Here is a 23,224-nt window from a genome sequence, read left to right on the forward strand (position 1 = left end):
ACCCATATAATAGAAACAGACAACGATCGTGCAAGACACTCCACGGTAATGACTATGAGAGATTAAGAGAACAGAGGCCTCCGGGGTGTTCATTTTGAGGCTGTTTTCCTAAAACCACTGGGGCTCTGCTCGGAGAGGTAGGAGGAGGAAGGAAAGGGGATATTTCAAAAAGTGAAATGAGGGCAAGTCTTATACCCCCACTCAGATAGCCAGCCAGTTTTTTCTTTAGCATCTTAAAGGTAAAGAAGAGTTCTGATCTGCCACTCTGGCCTTGGATACCCACATGAGACAGATGATGTTCAGGCTCTGCTGGGGGTTTCTGGTCCCTGGGCCTGCCTGAGAATCGTGGCTCCGAGGGCAGGTTCCTCCACCCCTCCCGTGCCGATGGGCCCGGGGTTGCCGTTCAGCTTTCACACGACATGGCTCTCAGGCGGGTATGACCCTCCGTTTGTAGATGCAGGCTCCGAGAGATCAACGCCTCAGCCAGTAAGTAACAGAAGAGGGCCAGGTTCCAAACCTAGTTCATCTGGCTTCAAAGCTGGGACCTTCCCACACTATCCCGGTTTGACTTGCCAGTTAGGTCTGGTGACTGTAGGAGGTGATATGAATTTATTATCTTTATCTTAGGTCCCTGTCCTTTCTAAATTCAGTTTATATCCTCGATTCCTACATCTTTTATGTTCAAGAATGTCTTTTCTTTCCCACTTTTCTCAATAAAAAATTTACCCTTATTTCCACATCTCGTCAGAGATTTTAAAACATTCTAAAAGCACAATAAATACACATATGCATTACCATTGTTACTCTAGAGATTAACATGTTCATCTAATTAGGAGGCAAAGTGCAGAAACTTTTTTTTAGTATATATTTATAACACTTTGTAGTGTGGCCAGAATGCTTCCAAATGCATAGTGGGGGCAGAATCCACTATGGGGCTTTGCAGATGGACCCTGCCCCAATTCTGGGGTCACTCCGACACTGACAACCAGAGGCTCTGATGGGGCTGAGCAGAGTATGCACTATGCCCCGCCCACTTAAGATTTTTTTGACCGAGTTGACTTAATCATGTCCCTGCATATTACCTTCAGTGGTCTGTGCAAGGGCCCCCTATTGAATGTAGGGAGGTGTGCCTATCTTTTCATTTTTATACGCCACTCTCTTTTCCCTCCAGCATTCCTATGTACCTTTCTTGTTTGTGTGCTTGTAAAATATGTATTGTTGTTTTGTGTAGATGCATTTTTAATTTATGCAAATAGTATTGATTATAAAAGTGATTTTATTTTACTCCAGCACTAGGTTTTTAAGATCTGTCCACATTGCTGTATGTGTAGCACTGAGTGTCCACCTGCTGCGTAGGACTCCACAGTGTGTCCCACCCACTTTGCCTCTACGTTCTCCTGTCTCTGCATCACGACACATGCTGTGGTGAACAGCCTTCCTGGTGGCCCACCATGGACACAGGGGATGCTTTCCCTGGGAGCTGTGTACACTCTGGAGGGGAATTTCTAGGTCACGGGGTGTATATACTTAATGTGACTGAATACTGAAGACCTGTTCTCTCAATGGCTACAACAGTCAACTTCCCACCATCATTGCAGAAGGACCCCAAGCTTGCTTTACGGCGTAATACAAGGTCTATTTTGTAAGTGTTGTATGGGTACTTAAAAAGATTGCGTGTTTTCTAGTTGTTTTTTTTTGAGGGGGCGGGGATATTGAGTGGGAGGGTTTAGAATCTTAAATGTCATAGTTTACACTTATTCTTTGTTTAGACCCCTGATATCTCTGCTTATTTTTTTGTTCTCTTGATGTATCAGTTTCTGAGATTTTGGTAAAATCTTAGCTACAATGATTGATTTGTTTACTTTTCCCTGCAGTTCAGTCAATTGCTGCTTGATGTATTTTGAGGCTGATTGTTTTGTACAGATGTGTGCATATAACGATTATATACTCTTTTTCTGTTGTTCCATCATTCTTTGTTCTTAATACTTTTTGTCTTAAATTTCACGTTTTGAGATATAATGGTTAATACCCTGGCTTTCTTTTGGTCTGTATTTGTTTAGTATATATTATTGCATCCTTGAATTTAAACATTTTATCTTTCTGTTTTAATGTGTTTCTTATAAACAGTAAATTGTTAGCTCTTTTTTTAAAAGGACAATCCTGTGCATATTTGTCTTCTGGTGGTAAATTTAAGAGTTAAGATTTTTATTTTTTTGGTCAATTACTATCATGTTTGACTAATATCTGGCTTCCATTTATTTTTTGTACTACTAGCTTTTTTGAGTGACTTTCTAGAATATTTCTCTTTTTCTGCTTTCCATAGGAAAGAGAATTTTCATCTGATTCAAAATTTATATTTCTGATTTTGTTCTCATGGTGGTCGCCCTTTTTACCCACGTTTATTCCTCTCTGTGGGTTTTTTAAACTTACTAATTCCTATACAAGCTAAGTACTCTGACAGCTCTCCTGCATCTTCTGCACACCTCACCCCAACTTTGTCAACATCTGACATTCCAGTTCTAGGTTGTTATAGGTATATTTCTTCTATTCCACCCCTTTGGTCCTAATAAACAATAAATAGTACTAATGTATTTGATCACCATACAGTTTTCTTGTGTCTCTCATAGCATTTTAAAATTCATTTTTCTTCTTCTTTGGTTGCTTCCACTTAGAGTGTTTGCATTGTAGGGCTCTATGTGCAAACCTTCAGAGATCATTTTATACCTGAGAACACTTTTGTTTTTCTCTCAGCTGCCTTTTGTGAGAGTTATGGCATCCGTGTAGGATTGCTGGGTTGACTATTTTGGCCCTAGTCTCTGAAACTATGGTTAGGAGCCCTGTAACTGTTTTCCTTTCTTCCCGCCAGTGGCATGCTGGTAAGTTGGCTGTCTGGGGAAGAAAAGCCCAGATCTGTAGTTTGCCAATTTCTGTGGCGTAAACACTCCCGCTGTAGCCTATTTCAGCTTATCCATATGATATCACTGAACGTGGCTCTGGGAGGGATGCACTCACATGCACGGTTAGCTCTCAGGAGCTGGTACAAGCTGGCTCCCTCTCTCCTGAGTTGATGCCTGACTTAAGTGCTGGCATAGACTCCTTTGGATATTGTACATTTTCATAAGTCGAATTCTTTTGTCCTGTCTATTTCCACTTTGCTTGTTATCCTGGGCCAACTCAATTTGCTTTATAGGTGAGGATATTGAAATACTTAGAAGAGCTAAAGGGATTTGTTCATGGTCAATAATCAGAAAGGCATGTACATGGAAGGTTTCCTGCTCTTAATAAACCAGATTATAATGCTGTGGTGGAAAATGCATGAAAAGTGGTATTTTAATAGTTCTATGTCATCACTTAGAGGTTCTGGGGCAGCTGAGTGAGCTGTGAGTATAAACAGCCTTCTGGTGAAATTCCTGGATGCTTAATCCTCAGAGAGTCGTAACTCCATCATCATTAAAATACAGCCTGAGACCTATTTGGCCTCAAGGTGTGACCACAGACTCAGAGGTAGCCTCTGAAGTGTGACTTGCTCCCCTTTCCTACGTGGGGAATTTGTTTCCAGAGAGAAGTGTTCCATTTTCATGGAGAAGTCATAACTGGCAAAATATAATCTGGAAGAGAAATGGGCAGCCCAGTGCTCTTGGGCTGGCAGGACATGGCTGGGATCTCAGGGCAGAGAGAAAAAAAGATAAATGTAGACACCAGCTTTTCTTATATGATGGATTTTGCTCAAATATAATTCTTTCCTTAAAGCTATATTTATAGAGGAACTGGTCCCCTCTCCCTTGCTTCCTTCTTATATCCCCCATCTTATATCCTTACCCAATGATGCTAAACTGGAATTGTACATCGGGGTGGGGGGTCCCACAGAGGTGCTATAAGAGGTTCATCTACTCTCCTCCGGAGGAGGGGTAGAAAAGCTAAGCCACGTAGCTTCCTACAATGGGATCCTGTGGTTTAAGAGTTCAAAGCTATAACCAGAATAATTAAATTACGAAATGGGCCATATTTTTAGGATACTATCCCCTAAAAAGTGAGATGGCTTGTTAACAACCTGTACTTTAACTCAAACAGAAACAAAGACCACTGTCACTTCTGTATAATTAATTCCCCTTGTAAACAAACCAAACCCTCTTCTGAGAATTTTTAACTCATCCTCATCTCTTTTTGGACACACGCTTAACTGTGGAAAACCCCTCAACTTGGCAATGTAGGTGAGCCCCATTTCAAGAAAACCCTGATTCCAACTTGCAAACTTAACAGTTTAATAGAGTATGTTTATAACTATTACAAAAGGAAACACATTTGTTTAAAATATGATTTGAATGTTGGAAAAGATCAATTTTCATCTTATGATATTTCCAGAAATATTTCTGTTACGTAAAGTAGGCGCGTTGGCATTTTCAGGGAATTAGGTTTGTAACCCAAAAGTCTGGAGAACATCTCATGACTCAAGAATAAATCTCCATAGATCATTGAAACTGTTCTGCCTCTTCTCCAGGTCACCCTTCCATCTCTTACTTAACTCAAAGTAATTACTGGTCATGCTGATTTCATCAGTTTACAGGAGAGAGAGATGAATCAACACTTCTGAGGTGAAAGGGATTATAGAGTCCCTCCTTGTCATGAAACCAATAAGAAATTGAGGCTGAGAGTGGGGAGGACTCACCCGAGATGGTAGGAGTTCATTAGTGTCAGAGCTAGGGCAGAACCAGCCTTTTACCTTCTGCATATTTCATGACACTGTGTATTGCTACATTAAATGACTGAGTTGGATGGCCAAGTCACCAAGCTCTGTCTCCTTCTTGGTGAGTTCTTTTTAAAATGTGGCTTATCTTGAAGAAGAGGGAAGATTCCCCTGAAAGAAAGCTCTTATGGAGTGAGCTGTGCAAAGTCTAAACTAACCATACATTTGATAAGTGTTGTGCATCTTGGAACGGAGAGGTTCCTGAATAGTGAGTACACACACATTTCCCCATGCTTGAGAATAACGGGTGTAGGCGTGCTTTGGAGGAGAATCACAGAACAGACAGAAGGAGAGCTTATGTGGCCTTCAGGCTGGGGACCTACACAGCCTGCTGAAGCCTGAATTTATAGTGATATGTTTTAGAAAGGAGAAATTTAGGAGACATCGTAGGCCTGGTACTTTGTTATGGTTGATGGTCTTCTATTTTTCTCCTGGGACAGGTAATAGATGCGGTTGGCCTCTGGGTAGGTGACTTTGCTGAGTGGAAGCTTGTAGATGGCAGGGTTGTTGGTCGTCAGGAGCAGAAAGGTGAGCGCTGAGAGGCAGAAGGGCCAGGTGCAGGGTGGTAATCCAAACTGGGGGGCCGGAGGGAACACAAGAGAGACCTTGGTTACACCAGAGGCTTGTGCCTGTGTCATCAGTCCTTAGCAAACACCTCCAGTTCTGGGGAGAGGAAGGGATACTTTGTGGGCATTGACAGGAATAATACTTAATTTATAACAAATATAAATAAAATCATGCCAATGGTGTCAGTCTGCAGTGTGACAGGTGAACACACATACTTCAAAATGCAGCCACTGGAACCCTATTATAATATGCCTTTATGTAGGAGACATGTTTTGTTTTGGGTTATCTGGCCAGCCTATACCCCCAACTCAAGGAACAATGGCCAATGGCCATTCCTGCCTTCTCCCAGAGCCCCTGTTGAAGGAATGGTTTGGCAATCATTTTGTAGTTCAAGGCCTTTTCTCTTTGGCCATAGCTAATCATACTGCAGACAGGCGGCTTCCAATAGGCAGATGACCTGGGAATAAAATCCCCTCTTCTGAGAATTTGAACTCAGAGGCACAGAGACTGTGTCCAGAGGCTCTTGATCTGAAGGGGCTAAAGAGCAAATCAGTGCTGGGTGGTCGTTTGGGGGCTGTTTGCAGCGGCAGAAACCCATCACAGACAGACACGGGGACATGGAGCAGAGGAAGAGATAAGACATCCTAGTCTCAGGAGCTGCAGTTGGAGAATAACTACCTCTCTTCTCAAGGGTTCTCCTATCATTCTCAGCTCTCTTTCTCAAGACGTTGACCTGTTTTTTATTCTTTAAGATGTGCTGAAGATTTTAACCTAGCCCTCACCACTCTTCATTTGGAATAACTTGAATGGATGGCTTGCTAACACAGAGCCTGCAAATTCCGCTACGAGGCAGATCGAATCACACCCCCTCTCCCCCAAACATCATTTTATTATAAGCAGTAAAAACCTCGTCAATGTTTCTGATGGTCAGCTACTCAGCCCCAGATCTAATGTTCCCCATGGTGGTGCTCACTGCCTAAGGGTTTCATTCACTCAGCATTTCTCGGGCACGTACTTCATGCTGGGCACTGTAATAGGTACTAGAGATAAAGGTAAGAATATAACTGTGTGCTTCTGAAGGAGCACCCAGGCCGAAGGTCGAAAAGAATCGATGTGTATCCAAGTCATCCCAGTACTCTATGGTACATGTAGTAGATGCGTGTGCAAAAATTGACAGGGCTTGAGGACGGACTTAGTCCATCGGGGACACGGGATGGTGTCAGGGAAGACCAATTCTATTGTTTAGAAAATTCCCTCCCATGCTAAGTCCAAACTGCCCAACTTCACCAAGGAGAGATTTAGACAGCTGAGAGTAGAATGCCCACCTCCATCTCTACCCGCAGGACCAATGGAACTTTTCCTCATCGCCTATGTGAGATGTGCCCTTGAACCTTTATCCAAAAGGAGGAGACGTCAACTGCAGGCTGAGCACTGAGCACTCGACACTGGGGCCTGGGACCCTTTCTGTGTGTGAGAGGGGCTGGGGCTGGCCACATGGTGCCTCTTGACCTCACCCACCACCCCACACTGAGGCTCAGACAGAAAAGTGGTTCTCAGACTGCTGCTCATGCCCATAGCCACCAGCTCTGGTTTCTCTCAGGCTTGGCTGGGGCATGGCTCCCTATCTTCCCTGAAGCCTTCCCTCACGACCTCCTGACTTCGTGCTAGTTGCTATGCGACAAAAAAAGATGTACACTAGCCCATGGGCTAGTTGGGCAGATGATCTATAAACATATAGATAAATTAAAGGTTTAAAACTAGTTCTAGAGGATGATAGAACTAGAGTTCTATCAGAAAGGAGTTTGATTTATAAGATAACGCTCTTCAAATTGTCCTATAAGGAGCTCCGCTGGCCCACTGACAATGGGATCTGATTGACCAACAAGTGACATTTAAACTTTTGAGGCCCAGCTCCTCCCGTCTAGCAGGTGCTGAGGTGAGTTGTGTGATTTGAGACAAGAGGGATGAATTGGGGAAGGCTTCATGGAGAAGGGGTTTTGTGTTGACTTTGGGAGCCAAGACGACACCAGGAAAGGTGTTGTGGCACATTCTTAGCTCACGTGGACTCACCACAGATAACATGTTAGCCAGGGCAGCACCCAGGTAGGCGGCAAACAGTGCTGGAAAAGAATCAAGAAATAGTCAAGTGACTAACAGTGCCTCAAGCTTTGTCTACATAGTCTCTCCCTGTACCTTTTATGCCACAAACACTATCTCTTAGATTGAAAAAAAAAAAAACCGAGTCCTGTTTTCATTGCTTGGCAGCTTAGAAAACTGTTAAATTCCATGCAAATGCCGGCACAGCTAAGACAGCAGATGAACTTTGTTAAGAAGGGCTGAGTTGAGCTGTTACGGTTCTCATGGGTGCCACCACCTTGCATTCTAGCAAAGGAATATATTTAGCAGCATAAACCATAAATACAAATTTTACTATACAGCCAAGGCGAGTAAATCCCAGATCGACATCCCTGCTGGTACATTTCATTACGAGTTATGAATATAATATGGGTTTCCGGGGAGGAGCAGTATTCTGTAGGTATGAGGAAGACCGAGTACACCAACCGCCTCATCTTCTAGGCTCTGCATGGGGAGGGCACCACTAGGCTGGCTATCGGGAAGAGCTAAGTGCCAGTGAGAGGTGATGTTCCATCAAAATGGGCCAGTGGAATCGGGCTTTGCTTCTGGACCCTTAAGTTTTTCAACAAAAAGCATCCCAAGTGTCCCTAGGATGTTAACATAGTCAATCTTATCAGAGAGGTACTGGTAGTAATCCCGATCACGTCCTACAATGTAAGCTACCGTAGGACCTTTGGCTACAACTAGCAGAAGGTCTTATGGTCAATGTTTGTGTGCTTAGGGTTAATCGCTGTAACTGATGTAAATTGCCCAACCTCAAATCTAATGATTAATTTGCATAAGAGTTGCTCTGTCAGTTAGTTCCAATCACCAGCGAGAAAAACAGCAATCATAGGAGATAGCCCATAAACAACCAAACCACCTCCATCTAAAAAAAATATATCTGCATGTGGCTGAACCCTTTGCGTTCAGTGAAAATAGTTTTTAATGTATTAATCACTAAATAACCATTCAAAACAGTTTTAAGCAAAAATCCTTTTTATAAAGCAAACAAGCCTCCCATTTATCTTTGAAGGATTGGCAGAATTTTTACTAGGTGGTTTTCCTTGAGAGGGTGGACACAGCCATAATTTTTGGTGGAAAAGGATTTCCATTTGCAGTACCTACCGCAGGCGATGGCGAGGAGGTGCGTCTGCCAGGTGATGACGTAGAACATGCCCCCTATCGCGATGCAGGCGAGGGCGCTATTGAAGCCACACAGGCCAAAGTAGATGGGGTCAAAGGGCGTTGCGATGGTGAGCGCTGTGAGAGAAGGCAGGCATCCGTGTTGGGTTTGGGGTTTCCTGGGCGCCCCGCCAGCTCTGAGACCCGCCATGGTCCTCGAAGCCCAGACTAGTTATCCTCTTAGGTATTTATAAAAAAGAACGTCTGATTTTATTCAGTTAAAAAAACATCCAAAGGATACAAATGGCCACAGACCACGTGCATATTAGTGGTGAAGCTCTTATAAATAGAAGAGACACTTTGAGTAAGGCCTCTGCAGTCTGATTTAAGCAGTGCCGAGATGGTCCTTTCTTGGACAAAAATGAAAACTTCCCTTTTCATTGATATCTTAATGTTCTGTAATGGAGAACACTTCCTGCTTATTATCATGAAATATAAGATTTAAAATATAACCATGTCTGAAAGAATTCCCAAATTTTAAATTTATACTAAGTCGTAAATGGCTAACATCAAAGCCTTTCTTGAGGGGAGCTTTTGCTCACCGGGAGCAGGGCACTGGCATCCCAAATAGAAAACAATATGGTACAACGGAAGGAGGGAAGCTGGCCCCAGGCACTGACATCCTTAGGGCCCATTAATAAGGGAGAAGTAATGACACTAACCTGCTAACATCCCCACGGTGGATCCAATCGCAGCATGCAAACAAATAAGAGGCGAAGATATGAACAAAGCTATGAGGAAAATGCCTCCAGTCCAGGGGTTATCACAGCCATACACTTGGCCGATTCCAACAGGGATGGCTCTCAAAAGCTGTGGGCACAGCAGGATTACATGCATTTATAAAGAGAAAGAGACAACAGCAACCTTGGCTGTTAAAGATTTGGTGCCAAACCCTCCATACTAACATTTTGTAACAGATTTCCAAGGTATTGTTATTCAAATAGGTTAATTCTAAAAGGAACACAAGCTTTACTGTTGTAATCTTGAGCTCTAAGAACAGTAAGGGGTTAGGTTGTTTAAGTTTCCTTAATGTAGAAACAAGGGTGAAAGGCATTCAACCTCTAGTGAAGAGAAACTGAAAACTTTTCAAACGAGTGTATTATTCATTAGAAAAGTCATAGATGTCCCATCAAAGTTGGGTTTTAAAAATCTTGTAACTTTTTTTTTTTTTTAAGCTAAAAAGATGACTAGAAGCCTATGAGATGGAAAAATGGTCCTTTGTGTTTCTAAGAACAACATGTGTGGGCTACAGTCACATTGGTCTGGCCTGGGTGAGCAACGGACTAAGATTCACATAAAAGCCCTGAGAAGGTACTATTGTAGCCTCTACTCTTTTGGTTGATAAACCATCATATGGTGACTGATAGATGAGCAGCCTGCTTGCATGCAGGCCTCCAGGTGTCTCCAGGTGGCAGGGTCTTCCATGCATGACAAAGGGATTGATGAAGCCAGGGTCCAGGCCTGTGGCATTCGGCAAAAGGATCCTGGGCCTGCAGGCTTCCACAGCAACTGGGATTGGATGCTGTGTTTCGGAAGTTAGGCCAATGCCCTTGAGCTGAGAAAGTGTTCACAGGAGGAGATCTGGGCCAGGCCAGGGTGCACTGGGGTTTGTCTGACCCCTTGGGCAGTAAGCTGGGGAGAAGCAGAGTGTCCTGGGGCTGGCATGTGTAAATATGATGATGAGGCAGTTCTTTGTCAGCCCACATCCTCTGAGAAGACTCTGCCCCCTGGGGGTGTGCAGAGACAGGAGGACATTGCAAGAGCCGGTGGGTGGGCCTCGTGGGCTAACCCTCCAGACTCAGTCTCCTGTGACCCCAGTGGCTCTGACATCGCCGTGAGGTGGAAAGGCGGGACAGATGAGAGAGTTCTGTGCAGAGGCAGTGGCGCTGGGTAATTTAGTCCCCGGCTGGTCCCATCCTTCGGCGGTCTCTCCAGTGGCCACTAGAGCAGAGGAGCTCATGAGGCCCCAAAACAGTTGAGAGTTTCAGATCATCTCTCCGACATTTACCACTTGTTTCCCTAAAACTCAAGGTTCTAATTAAAATAGTCAAAAGACAAAACATATTAATCATTACCACAATCCTTTCAACTGATTAGAAAGTTTCCTCTTAAAGAACCACCACCCAAAATTGAGTTTTTCTTTCCTAGAACTTTGGGATTCTGAAATATTTGGATAAGATTCCTCTGTTTTTTTTTTTTCCATTTCTACAAAATTCCTAGATATCTTTTCGTTGAAAATGTAGGATGGAGAATGCAAAATATCTAAAACTTGCCTTTTTAAACATCATCTCCCCATAGCATGTTGATTAGAGCAATTTTGCCTTCCAAAGATACTGATGAAAGGGAAGCCTCAGGAGCGAATTACCAACAGGGCGCTTTGCTTGCCTCTGGCTCATGAAGTCTGTCTGTCTGTCTGTCTATCTGTCTGTCTGTCTCCCTCCCTCCCTTCCTCCCTCTTTCTCTCTCTTTCTCACACACACACACACACCAACAAGGATGGGGCTAACCCAAATATTTACCTTCCTAAATAATGACGCTTAGTGCAAAAGAAGGCCCTTTCTACTACGCCCTGCCGTTGCATACTACGAAATGCTAAGAGAAACTAGGCAACATTATTTTTGGAAGTTCTTTCAACAGTACAGCGGCTTTGTGGTTAGATGACGAATTGCCAATTACGAAGTTCCAGAGTGAGCCTGGTCCATGGGGCTGTTTACTGTAACAGAAAGCGGGGGAGGGAGAGCTCCGAGAGACCATGTCCACTTAGATAAGGAGACTATGGGCGCATTTCTCCATGCTGATTTAATGCTTTCGGTGTAGCTTCTTAGTAATTATCTTGGCAGACTTCCAGAGGCCAGCATCATGCACAGAGCACTTGTAAGAACTTTAAAAGCTCTGTTATACATATATTTCTTGCTTTAAAATGTGAGCATGCTTCAGAGAGCGAAGGCATCAACTCTAGAAGTTGGAACAGAGACTTCCTAACCAATAGATGGTAGTGTGATGTGTATATCTTTAACAATTCAATGAGACTGAATGGAAGAAAATACACAGCATAAGCTGGATTAAAGTATCAAAAAGACTAAAAAAAAGGAAAAAAGAAAGAAGCTGGGTCTAGGAGGCCACAGTTCTAGTCTTGACTTTGTTTTTCACTAATTAGCTGTGTGATCTCAGGCAGTGTCTCCGTTTGGCCTCAGTTTCTTCCTCTGTGCTATGACTGGGTGGGACCAGAAATGGCCCTTATAGCTCTAAAAAGAGAGAAGAAAGGGATGGTGGCTAATGACACACTGTGTGTAGGGTGACTTGCACTGTATAATTATTAATAGTAATTGTTACTCATGGAAGTTTCTGATGTGCAAAATAAATAAATGCCACGTTAACATTGAGTGTGGACAGATGCTGCCCTTCCACCTTCCACAATACGTACCAAGGGCACCTGGACCTCCGACCATGTGATGTTCGGCACGGAGGATGCAGGCTTCAGCAGCGTCGTGGGGAAGAAGAGGCTGTAGTGGCCCGTGGCCGCCAGGTACAAGGTCACCATGATGTTGAAGGGCAGCGTGAAGACCGGCAGGTCCCACTTGCTGAAGATGGTGCCCAGGGCACTGGAGAGGATGGGGCTGAGGGCAGAAGCACAAGAGATGCTGTTCAAGAAGCCCCCAACCCTGACACTAGACTGAGCAGGAGTAGGATGCTTTCTGCCCCTTCCTGGAGAAAGCCACCTGCTGGGAACTCTCTCTGACCCTGACTGGCCCTGAGCAGCTCTTTCCCTGGGCCCCCTCCTTGTGCCCGGTACAATGAATAGACAAAGCAGATGCCCAGATGCAACTTCGGAAGGAGGGCTTTCTGGGGGACGTCCTAAGGCAAGGAGTCACAGAACTTCCTTAAAAAGTCTTATAGCTCCATGCCCAGGCATTAGGAGAGAGGCCAGGTTGGTGGTGTGACAGGGAAGGGAATCACTTTAATCAATCAATTAATTAATTAATTAAACAAATGTTTGTTGAGCAGCTGAGAGAATGGGGCCTCATGGTCGGAGTGCCCTATGATTTCTGTGGGGGAAGGAGGAGCTGGGGCCTGGCACTCTGAGGTCTCTGCTCAGTGCCTAGGCCTCCAGCCTACACTGGGAGGTTGTCCCAGTTTGCTCACGGGTCCCAAGGACAGAGAAAACTGTGGGGAGAGGTAGCAGCGGAAGGCACGTGAAGGTTTCTAGAAACTAACAGGACCCTCTGTGCACCTCAGCTCCTTCCCTTTAGGAAACCCTTAGGTCTTAAAATCAGTAAGAGTAAAGGACGTAGGTGATGAGATACTGTCGATGGGCCACCTAACAAGGTGTTGACACTGTATGACATCAGCAATCATTTCCAGTGGAGTTTCCTGATGTGCAAGGTAAGTAAATGCCACTTAAAAGGCGAGTTTAGATAGACTGTCATGGAGTTGGGATAAAAAGGTTGGCAGCCCCTGATATGCACCCACAGTTTCAGAAGCAGACTTACCAAAACATGGACATAATGATGACTGGGAGCAAAAGCCACCAGTAATAGTCGCCTTTGTCAGAGTGCACGGCCATCAGCAGCCCCACCAGCACCCCGTTGTAGCCATGAAGCCCTGCCGTGATGGCCGACCTGCCGGGGAGAGCAGAGCTGGTGAAGTGCGGGCTCCCAATACAGGGGCATTGCCTTCTTGGTTTTCCTTCTGAGTCAGATTTTTGTCAACTGGGGCCTGACAATACACACCTTCAAACAGATGGCCCCTCTCCACATCCCCCTAGATGACGCGTAGCTGTTACAGAACAATCAGGGAATGGTTGTTTTTAGTTATTAGTGTCCTTATTCTGAGGGGTTTCTGAGCTGGAAGTCAGGCAGTGAGGGCATGGGAAGGTGGTGAATGGTCCCCACAGGGAGTGACCTCTGCCCCATGCTTGGCCCCTGGTCCCCTGGAACTTACTTGTCCTGACTCAGGACGAGAGCTGTCAGAGTGGACATGATGGTGCCCAAGCAGCCCGAGATGGCCCACCAGGGGTTCTGGACGAAGAGGCCAAGGACGATCAGGATGCCACTGAGGGAGTTATTCACAAACATCACCTGGGACATGCCCCGGAGGACCCAGTCGAGGAACTGGAACACTGGGGATTTGTCTGAAATGGGACCGGGCAGGGAGTCAGTTCATGCTCAGGTGTGACGGCTCTAGACCAGGTCCCAGAGGGTGGGAGGAGGGTGTGAGGGAAGCCCCGTACCCAAGGCGGTTTTCACAGGGAACGAGCGTCCCGCTATCACTTGCCACAGAAGAAGGTAGACCAAGAAACTCAGAGGGCATTTGATTGCCCAGAAAACTCTTCAGACTCATCGCCAGCTGGTTGTGGTCTTTCGGTTGCTTTTCAAGCAGTGGGTACCCTGAACTATCTGTGCCCCTGTGAGAGTAGCATGAATTTTTAAGAAGACGGACCCAGAAAAAAAACTCTCTTGCTGCACAGAGAGTGTCAAACCCATGGGGAAATTGCTAAAGAGAACCTTCTGGAATAGTAGACACAGTTTTCCTGGGAGCCATCCGTCCACAGGGCAGGCAGTTTTTCTAGAATGCTGGATCTAGCATGCCAGTGCTAAGATGCCTGATTGCAGCATTCTGGTGGCACCATTGAGAAAGCATAACTGATGCTCAGCAATGAGAGCATCGATTATGTTCCGTGTTTACATCCCAAGGGATTGTTTGTCTGTTCCATCTTTGAAAGACCATGGAAACGGAACTCAGTCTAGTCTAAGGAGAACCGTGGCAAAGTGTTTCCTGAGGGACGAATGGAGGTGACCTTTTTCGGGGTTGGGTCAGGGGCTGCTCTCATAGAACCTTTACCTTTAAGGCCCTCTCCACACTCCTTCATCTCTCCTGTGATGTAACAGAGGGCTTCGCTGATCTTTTTCCTGCTGGCGGCCATGGAGCTTCGAATCCAGGAAGTCCTGGAGATGCCCGTTTCCGCCTTTATCTCACAGCTCTCCTCCATGGTGTCCAGATCCTGTCCAGCGACAGGAGACAGGCAAGAAACGCCCACATTCTGTGCTTCTCAGGCCGAGAAGTGGCGTTTGTGCTCACTCGGGGACTAAGCTAAGATTTTCATTTGGCATTTAGTGAAATTTCTATTTCATCTCCATGTTTCTGTAGACTAGACTATCTTTTATTTTGTTTATCATGCTACCTCAGTTGATATGAGCAACAGCCTTGAAATACATCAAGACAATACCTTTATTCTCATTCTGTGGAGAGGTTCTCATTTGCAGAGGTCAGGTCAAACAGTAGAATTGACATTTAATCACAGATCTTTAGATTCTTTTAAAAAAAACCCATTACTTCCACTATGCTACACTCTTTCCAGAAGAAATACCACCCCCCCCACCCAGTATGTCTAGCCTTTAAAATGTAACTGTCCATAAAATTGAACATGTGAAGATTCTGTTTTTGAAAACTGGCACCAGCTTGTTACCTACATGCTTAAGTGCCAGATTTAGATGAAGATGAAAAATGGAGAATTCGAATCAAAGGGATATGAAACTTTATAAAGTAAACTGTGAAAAATAGACGTTTTTATCCCAGGTATATTATGTTCCTGGAAATATGAATTCAAGAAAAGTTTGCCTAAATTGAGAATGCCTTTTCTGGACCTCAGATCCCTCATTTGCCACAAACTCTGTGATTGTGGGGTGCTGCTTCTAATTGGGGGCCACTCATTACTCACCAGCAACTCGACCGTGGGCTTCTGGTATTGATAGGGAAAAGGGTCTTTTGTTTGTCTCTCCTGGTGTTCAGCTTTCCCAAACACTGGAGATGGAAGGAAAGAACATCATCAATTAGGACACCTCTCCCCCGGCCCCTGAGCAGCAAATTTCTTGCAAGGCTGGCATTGGAATATCTGTTTTTCCTGTTTCACTTAAGGAAGCTCAGAATCATGGCATTTTGCAACTGGAAAGGCCCTTTTTCCTTTTACTGGTTATGAACCAATTTGGGCTCTCCTTTTGGGGGAAAAAATACACATCCTTAAGTAAACAGGAATTTAGGGAGTCCAGAGACTGACTGACTTTTAATGAACAAGCTTTGATTTAGCTCAGCTCCTAAATCTTTTAGATGAGGAAGCAGTGAGTTGCCCATGATCCCCAAATCCAGGGTAGTTTCTCATACCATATGGAGAACTCTTAGGTGTGCAAAGAAAGGAATTTGGATGCTATTGCTCATAAACTATTAAGCTGCCTAAGCCATGCAAGGTTTGTTTGCTTTTTACTACCTTCCCAACTGTATGACTTTGAGTTGTTTAGGTCTCTTTTTTGCTAGTATGGAATTTTAGGTATTTTAACAGCAATGCTGGTTGGATTGACAAGTGATATCCATGTCGTTATTTAAAATTGATTTTGGCATGTTCTTGTAATTCTAGAAAACTCTTGTAAAGTGGCTCTAAACATGTTTTTCATTATTACGAGATAATTTATTTTTAAAGATGACCAATTTCAGAAGGGTTTTATACTTCCGTAAAAGAAGTTATGGCCCTTGGAAGTTTCGGCCTTGGTGCTCTGGTTCTCTCTAGTGGTCAAGTATGAGAATGGCAGGCTGGGCTCTGAACGCCTGATGTTTTCAGACCAAGTTGACTATTTCCAGTCTGCATTCATGAGTCTTGAGGGTACCTAAGCCCAAGAAAATAGGCATCAAAGGAAATGTGTTCCTACTTTGGAAGGACTAGAGACTGCAAGCACCAGTATGGATGGGAAGTTACACTATACAGGAGAAACAAATTAATTTTGGAAGCTTTGAAAGGAAGAGTAGGAAGCAAAGAGGAAGCCCGTGTGTGAGATATTTCTGATGGGCCTGCTGCTTCTGTCTGAAGCTCCCCTCTGCCTGCCAGCTCTTCAGCAACTGCGACCAACCTCCACCTCCCAGGCTCCTTTGCATGAGGCTCTCTGCTAGGCCCTCCCTCACTCCAGCCCCAAACCACATAGGAGAAGGTTTGGAGGGACACTGTTAACCTTTGAGGCAAGCCATGCTCTCTTTCACACCATGCCCAGGGCCCCAGGCAAATACAAACTCCTGGGCGAGAGGGGCCCTTTCGTTATCTCGAAGCCTTCTCCACCTCGTGTGATGTTTTCCCATCCACTCCAGGCCCGTCTCTCTGGGTTGGCTACTTTAGGTATGAAACAATGAGGCTCAGATAAATTGGAACAAGAACATCACTAATGCATCTTCTGGGAAGCACGTGATGTTGTAAAAAGGACACTAACCTGGGAATCAGTTTTATCCTGCAGTGCCCCTCGCCAGCTGGGTGACTCTGGGCCAGTCAACTCCCCTCTTTGGGGATGTGAGGGGGAAATGAGATGGCCCCTCTGAGGCCGTTCCAACCATGCAGCTGGTTGGGGAGACCCCCTCCCCCCCGACTCCTCCCTGTTTGCTACAACATGTCTTCAGCTTCTAAATCCAAGTTTCTGGCTCCCCTACCTGCTCAGCTTTGGCTGCCCTCGGAAGCCTCTCCACACCTCAGTCTTGGCCTTTGGGAGCTACTTCTTTTCCATGCCTCTCTACCTATTCTCTTGGTCTTACATCTCCATTACTGCTGTGGGTGAGGACTTTTCATCTCTAACCTTCTAGACTAGTGGTTTGTGACTTGGCAGCAAATAGAATCTCATGGAGAGCTTTTAAATGTCCTTAAGCCTGCCCAGGTTGCTCCCTAGAAGAATTAGAGTCTCCTGGGGTGAGATGTAGGTGATTTTAATGTGCATCAAGTTTGAGACCTCCTGACCAGACCTGCAGAGCCTACTGCCTGTCCCAGCTCCAGTCTCCCACTCAGGGAGAGTCTAGACACTGGGACCGTGGCTGTGGTCAGAGGTCAGCTATGACAAGAATGAGCCTGAACTTCATGGCTCTCCCCATCATCCTGTGAAGTAGGTAATTGCCATTGTTCTGATTTTAGAGATGAATAAATCAAGCACCCAAGAGTGAGGGGGAAGTAGCTCACACCTTTGCTTCTTCTCCGAATGGTTGACCACTCGATGTGGAACACGCTCCTGGGCTTAGGAAGCACAGCCTCTGAGCCCTCATCGGCCTTGGAGCTTGTCGTGGCTGGCTGCTCCCCACCACCGCCTAGCCAGGGTCAAAATGAGACAGGTCAGTGTCCTACTCTGGTCCCCAGCCTTTGAGAGCCAAGCAGAGAGTATGGGAAAACTCACATGCAGAAGCTGGAAAGGAAAAAGCAGTATGGTCTGAAGCTGCAGGAGTAACTGCACCAGTATGTTGTGTAAAACATCCAGCTTCTCCATTCCTCCTGTTAAAACTTCTACTTCCTCTTTCCTCCTACTGCCAAAGACGCCGGAGGGAAAGAAGGCTAAGGGGGAGAAAGTGGCCCCAGCCCTTGCTGTTGTGAAGAAGCAGGAGGCCAAGAAGATGATAAATCCTCTACTTGAGAAAAGACCCAAGGATTTTGGCATTGGAGAGGACATGCAGCCCAAAAGGGGTCTCACTCACTTTGTCAAATGTCACATTCGGCTGCAGCAGCAAAGGGCTATTCTCCATAAGCGCCTGAAAGGGCCTCCTGCGATTAACCAGTTCACCCAGGCCTTGGACCGCCAAACAGCTACTCAAATGCTTAAGCTGGCCCACAAGTACAGGCCAGAGACAAAGCAAGAGAAGAAACAAAAGTTGTTGGCTCCGGCTGAGAAAAAAGCTGCCGACAAAAGCAATGTCCCCTCCAAGAGGCCACCTGTCCTTCCAGCAGGGGTTGATACTGTCACCACTCTGGTGACAAGAAGGCTCAGCTGGTAGTGACTGCACGTGACGTGGATGCATTGAGCTGGTTGTCTTCCCATCTGCCCTGTGCCATAAGGTGGGGGTTCCCTACTGCATTATCAAGGGGAAGGTCAGGAAGACCTGCACCACTGCCACCTTCACACAGGCTAACGCAGAAGACTGGGCAGCACTGGCTAAGCTGACGGAAGCTGTCTGAACCAATTACAATGACAGATGTGACGAGATCCGCCGTCACTGGGGAGGCAGCGTCCCGGGCCCAAAATCAGTGGCTCGCATTGCCAAGCTGGGAAAGGCAAAGGCTAAAGAACTGGCCACCAAACTGGGCTGAGAGTGCACTGTTGAGTTTTCTGTACATAAAAGTAGTAAAAATTCTCCTTCAAAAAAAAAAAAAAGTTCTACTTCCTTTCCCCGCAGAAACCGTTTCGCAGACACCTATCAGTATCAAGAGATGAATGAACCATCTGCCTTATTTCTCCTGCAAGGAACTACTCAGACTCACTTAACTGGACCTTGGACTGGCTTGAATGGTGGACCCAAGCTGACTGCCCATTCCTGTTCTGCAACCAGAGCCTTTGTCTCTATCTGTGGTTGGAAGTATGTGGCAGAGTGGGGTGGGGGTGGGGGGCCCTCAAAGCTGGCTGCACAGCGGAATCACCTGGGTGCTTTAAAAATACCTGAACTCTAACCCAGACCAATTTAAAAAAAATAAAGTGTTTGTTTGTTTGTTTGTTTGTTTTTAATGCTCATAGTATTTAAAAGATGGTTGTAATGTGCAACTTGGGCTGAGAACTACTGACCCAGGTTCTTGTTACTCAAAGTGTGGTCCTGGACCAGCAGCATCAGCATCATCTTGAGCTCATTGGAGATGCAGGACGTCAGGTTCTACCCAGACTGATGGAATCAGAATCCATATTTCAACGAGATTCCCTGAGTGATTTCTGTGCACATTAAAGTTTGACAAGCACAAAACCACGGGGTGGTAAGAGTCTGGAATCTGAGACCCTCTGCTGTACCTTACTATTTTAAATCTCCACACATGGGGAGAGCAGAGTACTCTTATCACTGAGGACAGGGTTTCTCAAAGTGTGATCTGAGAACTGACAGCATCGAATCACCCTGGTGGCTTGTTAAAATGCATGCTCGCATGCCCACCCCGGGTCGATGGGTTGGAGTGTTTGCTGGACCCGAGGTACGCAGTTTTAACACTTTCTGGTAGGGGTTCCAGGGCACACGAGAGTTAGATGATCTAGTGGTTGCCTGGAATAGCAGAAAACATTCACACCGTTATTACGTATGCACATTTTCTAAATTAACTCACTTGTCCCTTTTAATAGTATCTTGAAACTGGTAGGATAAGCATTGTTATCTCCAAAAGATGGGAAATGAAGGCTCTGACTGACTTTTGAAACAGCGAACCAACAGCAAGCTATGTGACTGTCAGCCCTCAATCCTTTTCTCTGCATCCTTGCTGCCCAGAGTCTGGTTTGTAGCCCAGTGTCGTTGACCTCAAAGGGGACTTGTTTGAAATCCAGATTCTCAGGCTCCAGCCCAGCCTGACCAAATTGGAATCTTTTTTTCTAACAAGAGTCCCCGCCTGACTCGTGCGCACAGCAAAGTTTGAAAGCGCTGGTCTAGAGCACACTGCTTATGTAGAGATGACTTTAGCAAAGCTCAGAATATATCCCGGCCAACAACCACATGTACTTGCACATGTACGAACAAGGATGGGGAGTTGTCCATACTCCCAGATTGAAAGGCAAAACCAGTGACCATGTCGCTCCCCTCTAGGGTCAGGGTAGGGAAGGAGCTTGGAATCCTGTCTGTGGATCAGCACTGAGCCATGGCTCCCGAAGGTGGAGAAGCCCTCTTGGCCCTGAGTTCCAGAGACACGTGGAATATCATCCCATCCTGGGACACCTCTGCAGACAGGGTTCATGCAGGGGGCAAGGACCGATGGTGGGGGGATCATCGCATCACCTGACAAAATGGGGCATTTTCCCGTAGCACCAATACACGTCTGCCAGGCTAGAAGGGCACCTCGGCCAGCCCATTGCTCCTCATCCCTCATATGCCAAGTGGTGGCTACCCGGCCACCTCCGGGCAGAGCAATATTTTGATCTTAGCATCACAGACTCAGAACTGCATGGAGCTTCAAGATCATACCTCTTATATCCAGAGAAATCAACTTGCCCAAGTCACACAGCTCATTAATCATGGTGTGGCCAGGAATTGCCCTCCGGTCTCCTGAGTCCCAGTCCGTTGCTCTACAGATGGCTGCAGAAGGCCTGGCCCACCATTCACGCCCCAGCTCTATGAGTTCCTAGTGTTGATGCCCCAGTCACAAAAGACAAAATTCAAAAGCATCTCTTTCCTTTGAAAACATATTTTGTCCATCTTTGGGATCAGTTGGGAGGTGGCGCCAAGTATGGACTGACATGGTGTTGGTTCTGGACCTCGTGTGGGTGGTAATGGAGCACTGAGCTGCAGACCACCCAAATGAGGCAGAGGTCCCTCAAGAGGTGCTAGCCAAGGGCTGAGAATGAAAGGTGGGAACAGATGCCAAGAAGAAGATTGGAGATAAAGTAATGAATTTCCTGAGGTCGTGAGAAAACTTAATAAAGCTAAGATGAAGGCAATTTACTGCTACTTTTGGGACCTATTGTTGGAACTTTCATAATGGATAAAAGCAACTTCAAGAATATCATGAATACATCTATCAAATGTTCTAGACAAAAGATGTTCCATTGGTGTGGTGGGGGCAAAAGACAACAACAATAACACTGGCTGGGAACCTGAGGTCGCTCATTCCTGCATCGCGTTTTGCAAGCCATGTAATTTCATTGATGGTATTCTCCATGGCAGCCAGGCCTCCCAGAAAGAAATACACAGACCCTGCAGGGCTGACTTTGCAAACCCCACCTATAGAATGACGACAGGTATTTCGAAAGGACACCTGCCATTTCTTTCTCATGTTGTTATGAAGACGAGAATGCTTGCAAAATGCTCTGGAAAATGATTCTGCAGAGATCACATGTTATGTGTCTTCTCAGGGAGGCCACTTCCCTTGGATGGCCCATGTCCCTGTACTCCAAGCAGGGTGGTTCCTTACCTCCGTGCATGCCCGCATAGACGCTTCCCTTGCCAAGTGTCAGTTGTGTGCTCTTGTCTGTCACCTTCACACAATGGTGAGGTCCTCGACAGCCAGGATTGTACCAGTTTGCCTGGACACCCCCAGCACCTAGCATGAGCCTGATATACTGCAGGCACTCAGAAGTATTTGCTGAGTAAATTAATGAGGGATAATTGTGCTACATATTTTAATTTCTGAATGGTATAATGAGCAATCATTGGATATTTCAGGGTATGAACTATTTTTAAAAATGATTACTCTCATTGTTAATGTTAAATGCTTGCTAAATATTGAAATAAAGGTGAGCATCTTTTATATGTTAACAAAGGTAATAGCTGAGTTGTGTAGAGTTTTGCAGGTTGCAAGGTAAGAGCTGATTATTTCCAGTGTTACTTGAATCAAAGAAGGCAAATTTACAGATGATGATAAAATGATTGGCCGTCTATGACCAACCAACTAGAAACCCAGAAATCCTGCAAGAGTGGCTGGAAGAACTCAGTTGACAAGAGAGAAGAAAATTAGCCATTGAAGACGGAGATCTTGCTCCATGTGGTTTGTTTTGGTTACTGGGATATTACACAGGTCCTTTCTACGTGGCCACAAAACCCTAAACTGCTTGGAGGTGGGAGTTCTAGCCCACGAGTAAATTTTGTTTACAATAACTTACTTTTTGGGATTCTTTCCAACTCCCCTGCCCCCAACATCACGGCACACATAGAAAATAGTCTTGTGTAACATGGTGCAGTAAACGGACGTTTGTTGTTTATGGCCATGGGCCTGGGCCCAGGGACTCTGGCCCCACCAGGCCCCTCTGGCTGCTTAGAAGGCCAAGGGGACTGCTCTCTCAGTCCGGCTACTCGTGCACTATGGCACCTGGTCTGGGAAGCTCTGTCCTTGATAACCCGTGGATAAACATTAGCAGCCCACCTGATGTAAAAACTGCCACCCTCTCCTACACTAACATGACTTTTAAGTGCATGTAGCTTCATACCGGGAGCTGTTCAGGACCATTTCAGGGGCATGGTCCTGGCTCTCGAGGATTGCCACCACCCATGTTTTAATAGGCAAGAGTCCAATGATGCTTTCCTCCCGTTGACTCAGAGAAGGAAAGAACAGTTATGGCCCAAATAGTTTGTTTGGAAGCACTTTTTCTGGAGAGTAGTGTCTTAGAGTACTCATGCCTCTACTGACTTCGAATGTACAGAAATGCCAACTGTTTAGACAGACATCAGGGGTAAAAAAGATTTTGCATATGAGCCCACCTGTCAAATGCAATTTTGAAACTTGCTGCAATTTCTTTGAGGGGAATAAAACAAACCCAAACCACATATATCTTTCAGAAGAGGAAAAATGATCTACTCAATCTTTCTGAAAATCAATCTTTACTCAAACAGGTCCATGCCTATACACTTTCTACAAGTTTTTCAAGCTTAGAACAGGTTTTACTGTCTCCAGAAGGTGGTTCGATGCTGTCCATATATCACTTGCAATGTGCAACATATGGAGCATCTGGAACCTACCATTAAGAGTCATTTGTCTTTCCCTCCTAGCTCCCTGGGACTCACAGTCCTCCAACCTACTGTTTGTGGAGACACCCACACATCACAAGGCAATTTCTTAGCTACTATGCCAGCATGACTTTTTTTGAAGTGACACATTGTATATGATTTGATTTTTTTTCTATATCCACTTTGGCTACAATTTGTGCCTATGTTTCC

At 45.4% G+C, this 23,224-nt stretch overlaps 1 protein-coding gene and 1 pseudogene across 1 annotated transcript; one reads left to right on the forward strand and one right to left on the reverse strand.

Moving 5' to 3' along the window:
• Positions 1-5,118: 5,118 nt before the first annotated feature.
• Positions 5,119-14,600, reverse strand: LOC105293646 (urea transporter 2). The gene is made up of 8 exons (XM_023530908.1): positions 14,453-14,600; positions 13,553-13,742; positions 13,102-13,230; positions 12,036-12,228; positions 9,274-9,421; positions 8,555-8,689; positions 7,382-7,431; positions 5,119-5,319 (listed from the first exon to the last, which is right to left on the reverse strand). Exons 1-8 carry the CDS (start codon positions 14,598-14,600, stop codon positions 5,119-5,121), a joined length of 1,194 nt encoding a protein of 397 aa, XP_023386676.1.
• Positions 14,601-17,860: 3,260 nt separating this feature from the next.
• On the forward strand, positions 17,861-18,729 carry LOC105293552 (annotated as a pseudogene).
• Positions 18,730-23,224: the final 4,495 nt, after the last annotated feature.

This window comes from Pteropus vampyrus, unplaced genomic scaffold, assembly GCF_000151845.1.
Source record: "Pteropus vampyrus isolate Shadow unplaced genomic scaffold, Pvam_2.0 Scaffold3, whole genome shotgun sequence".
Taxonomy (NCBI): domain Eukaryota; kingdom Metazoa; phylum Chordata; class Mammalia; order Chiroptera; family Pteropodidae; genus Pteropus; species Pteropus vampyrus.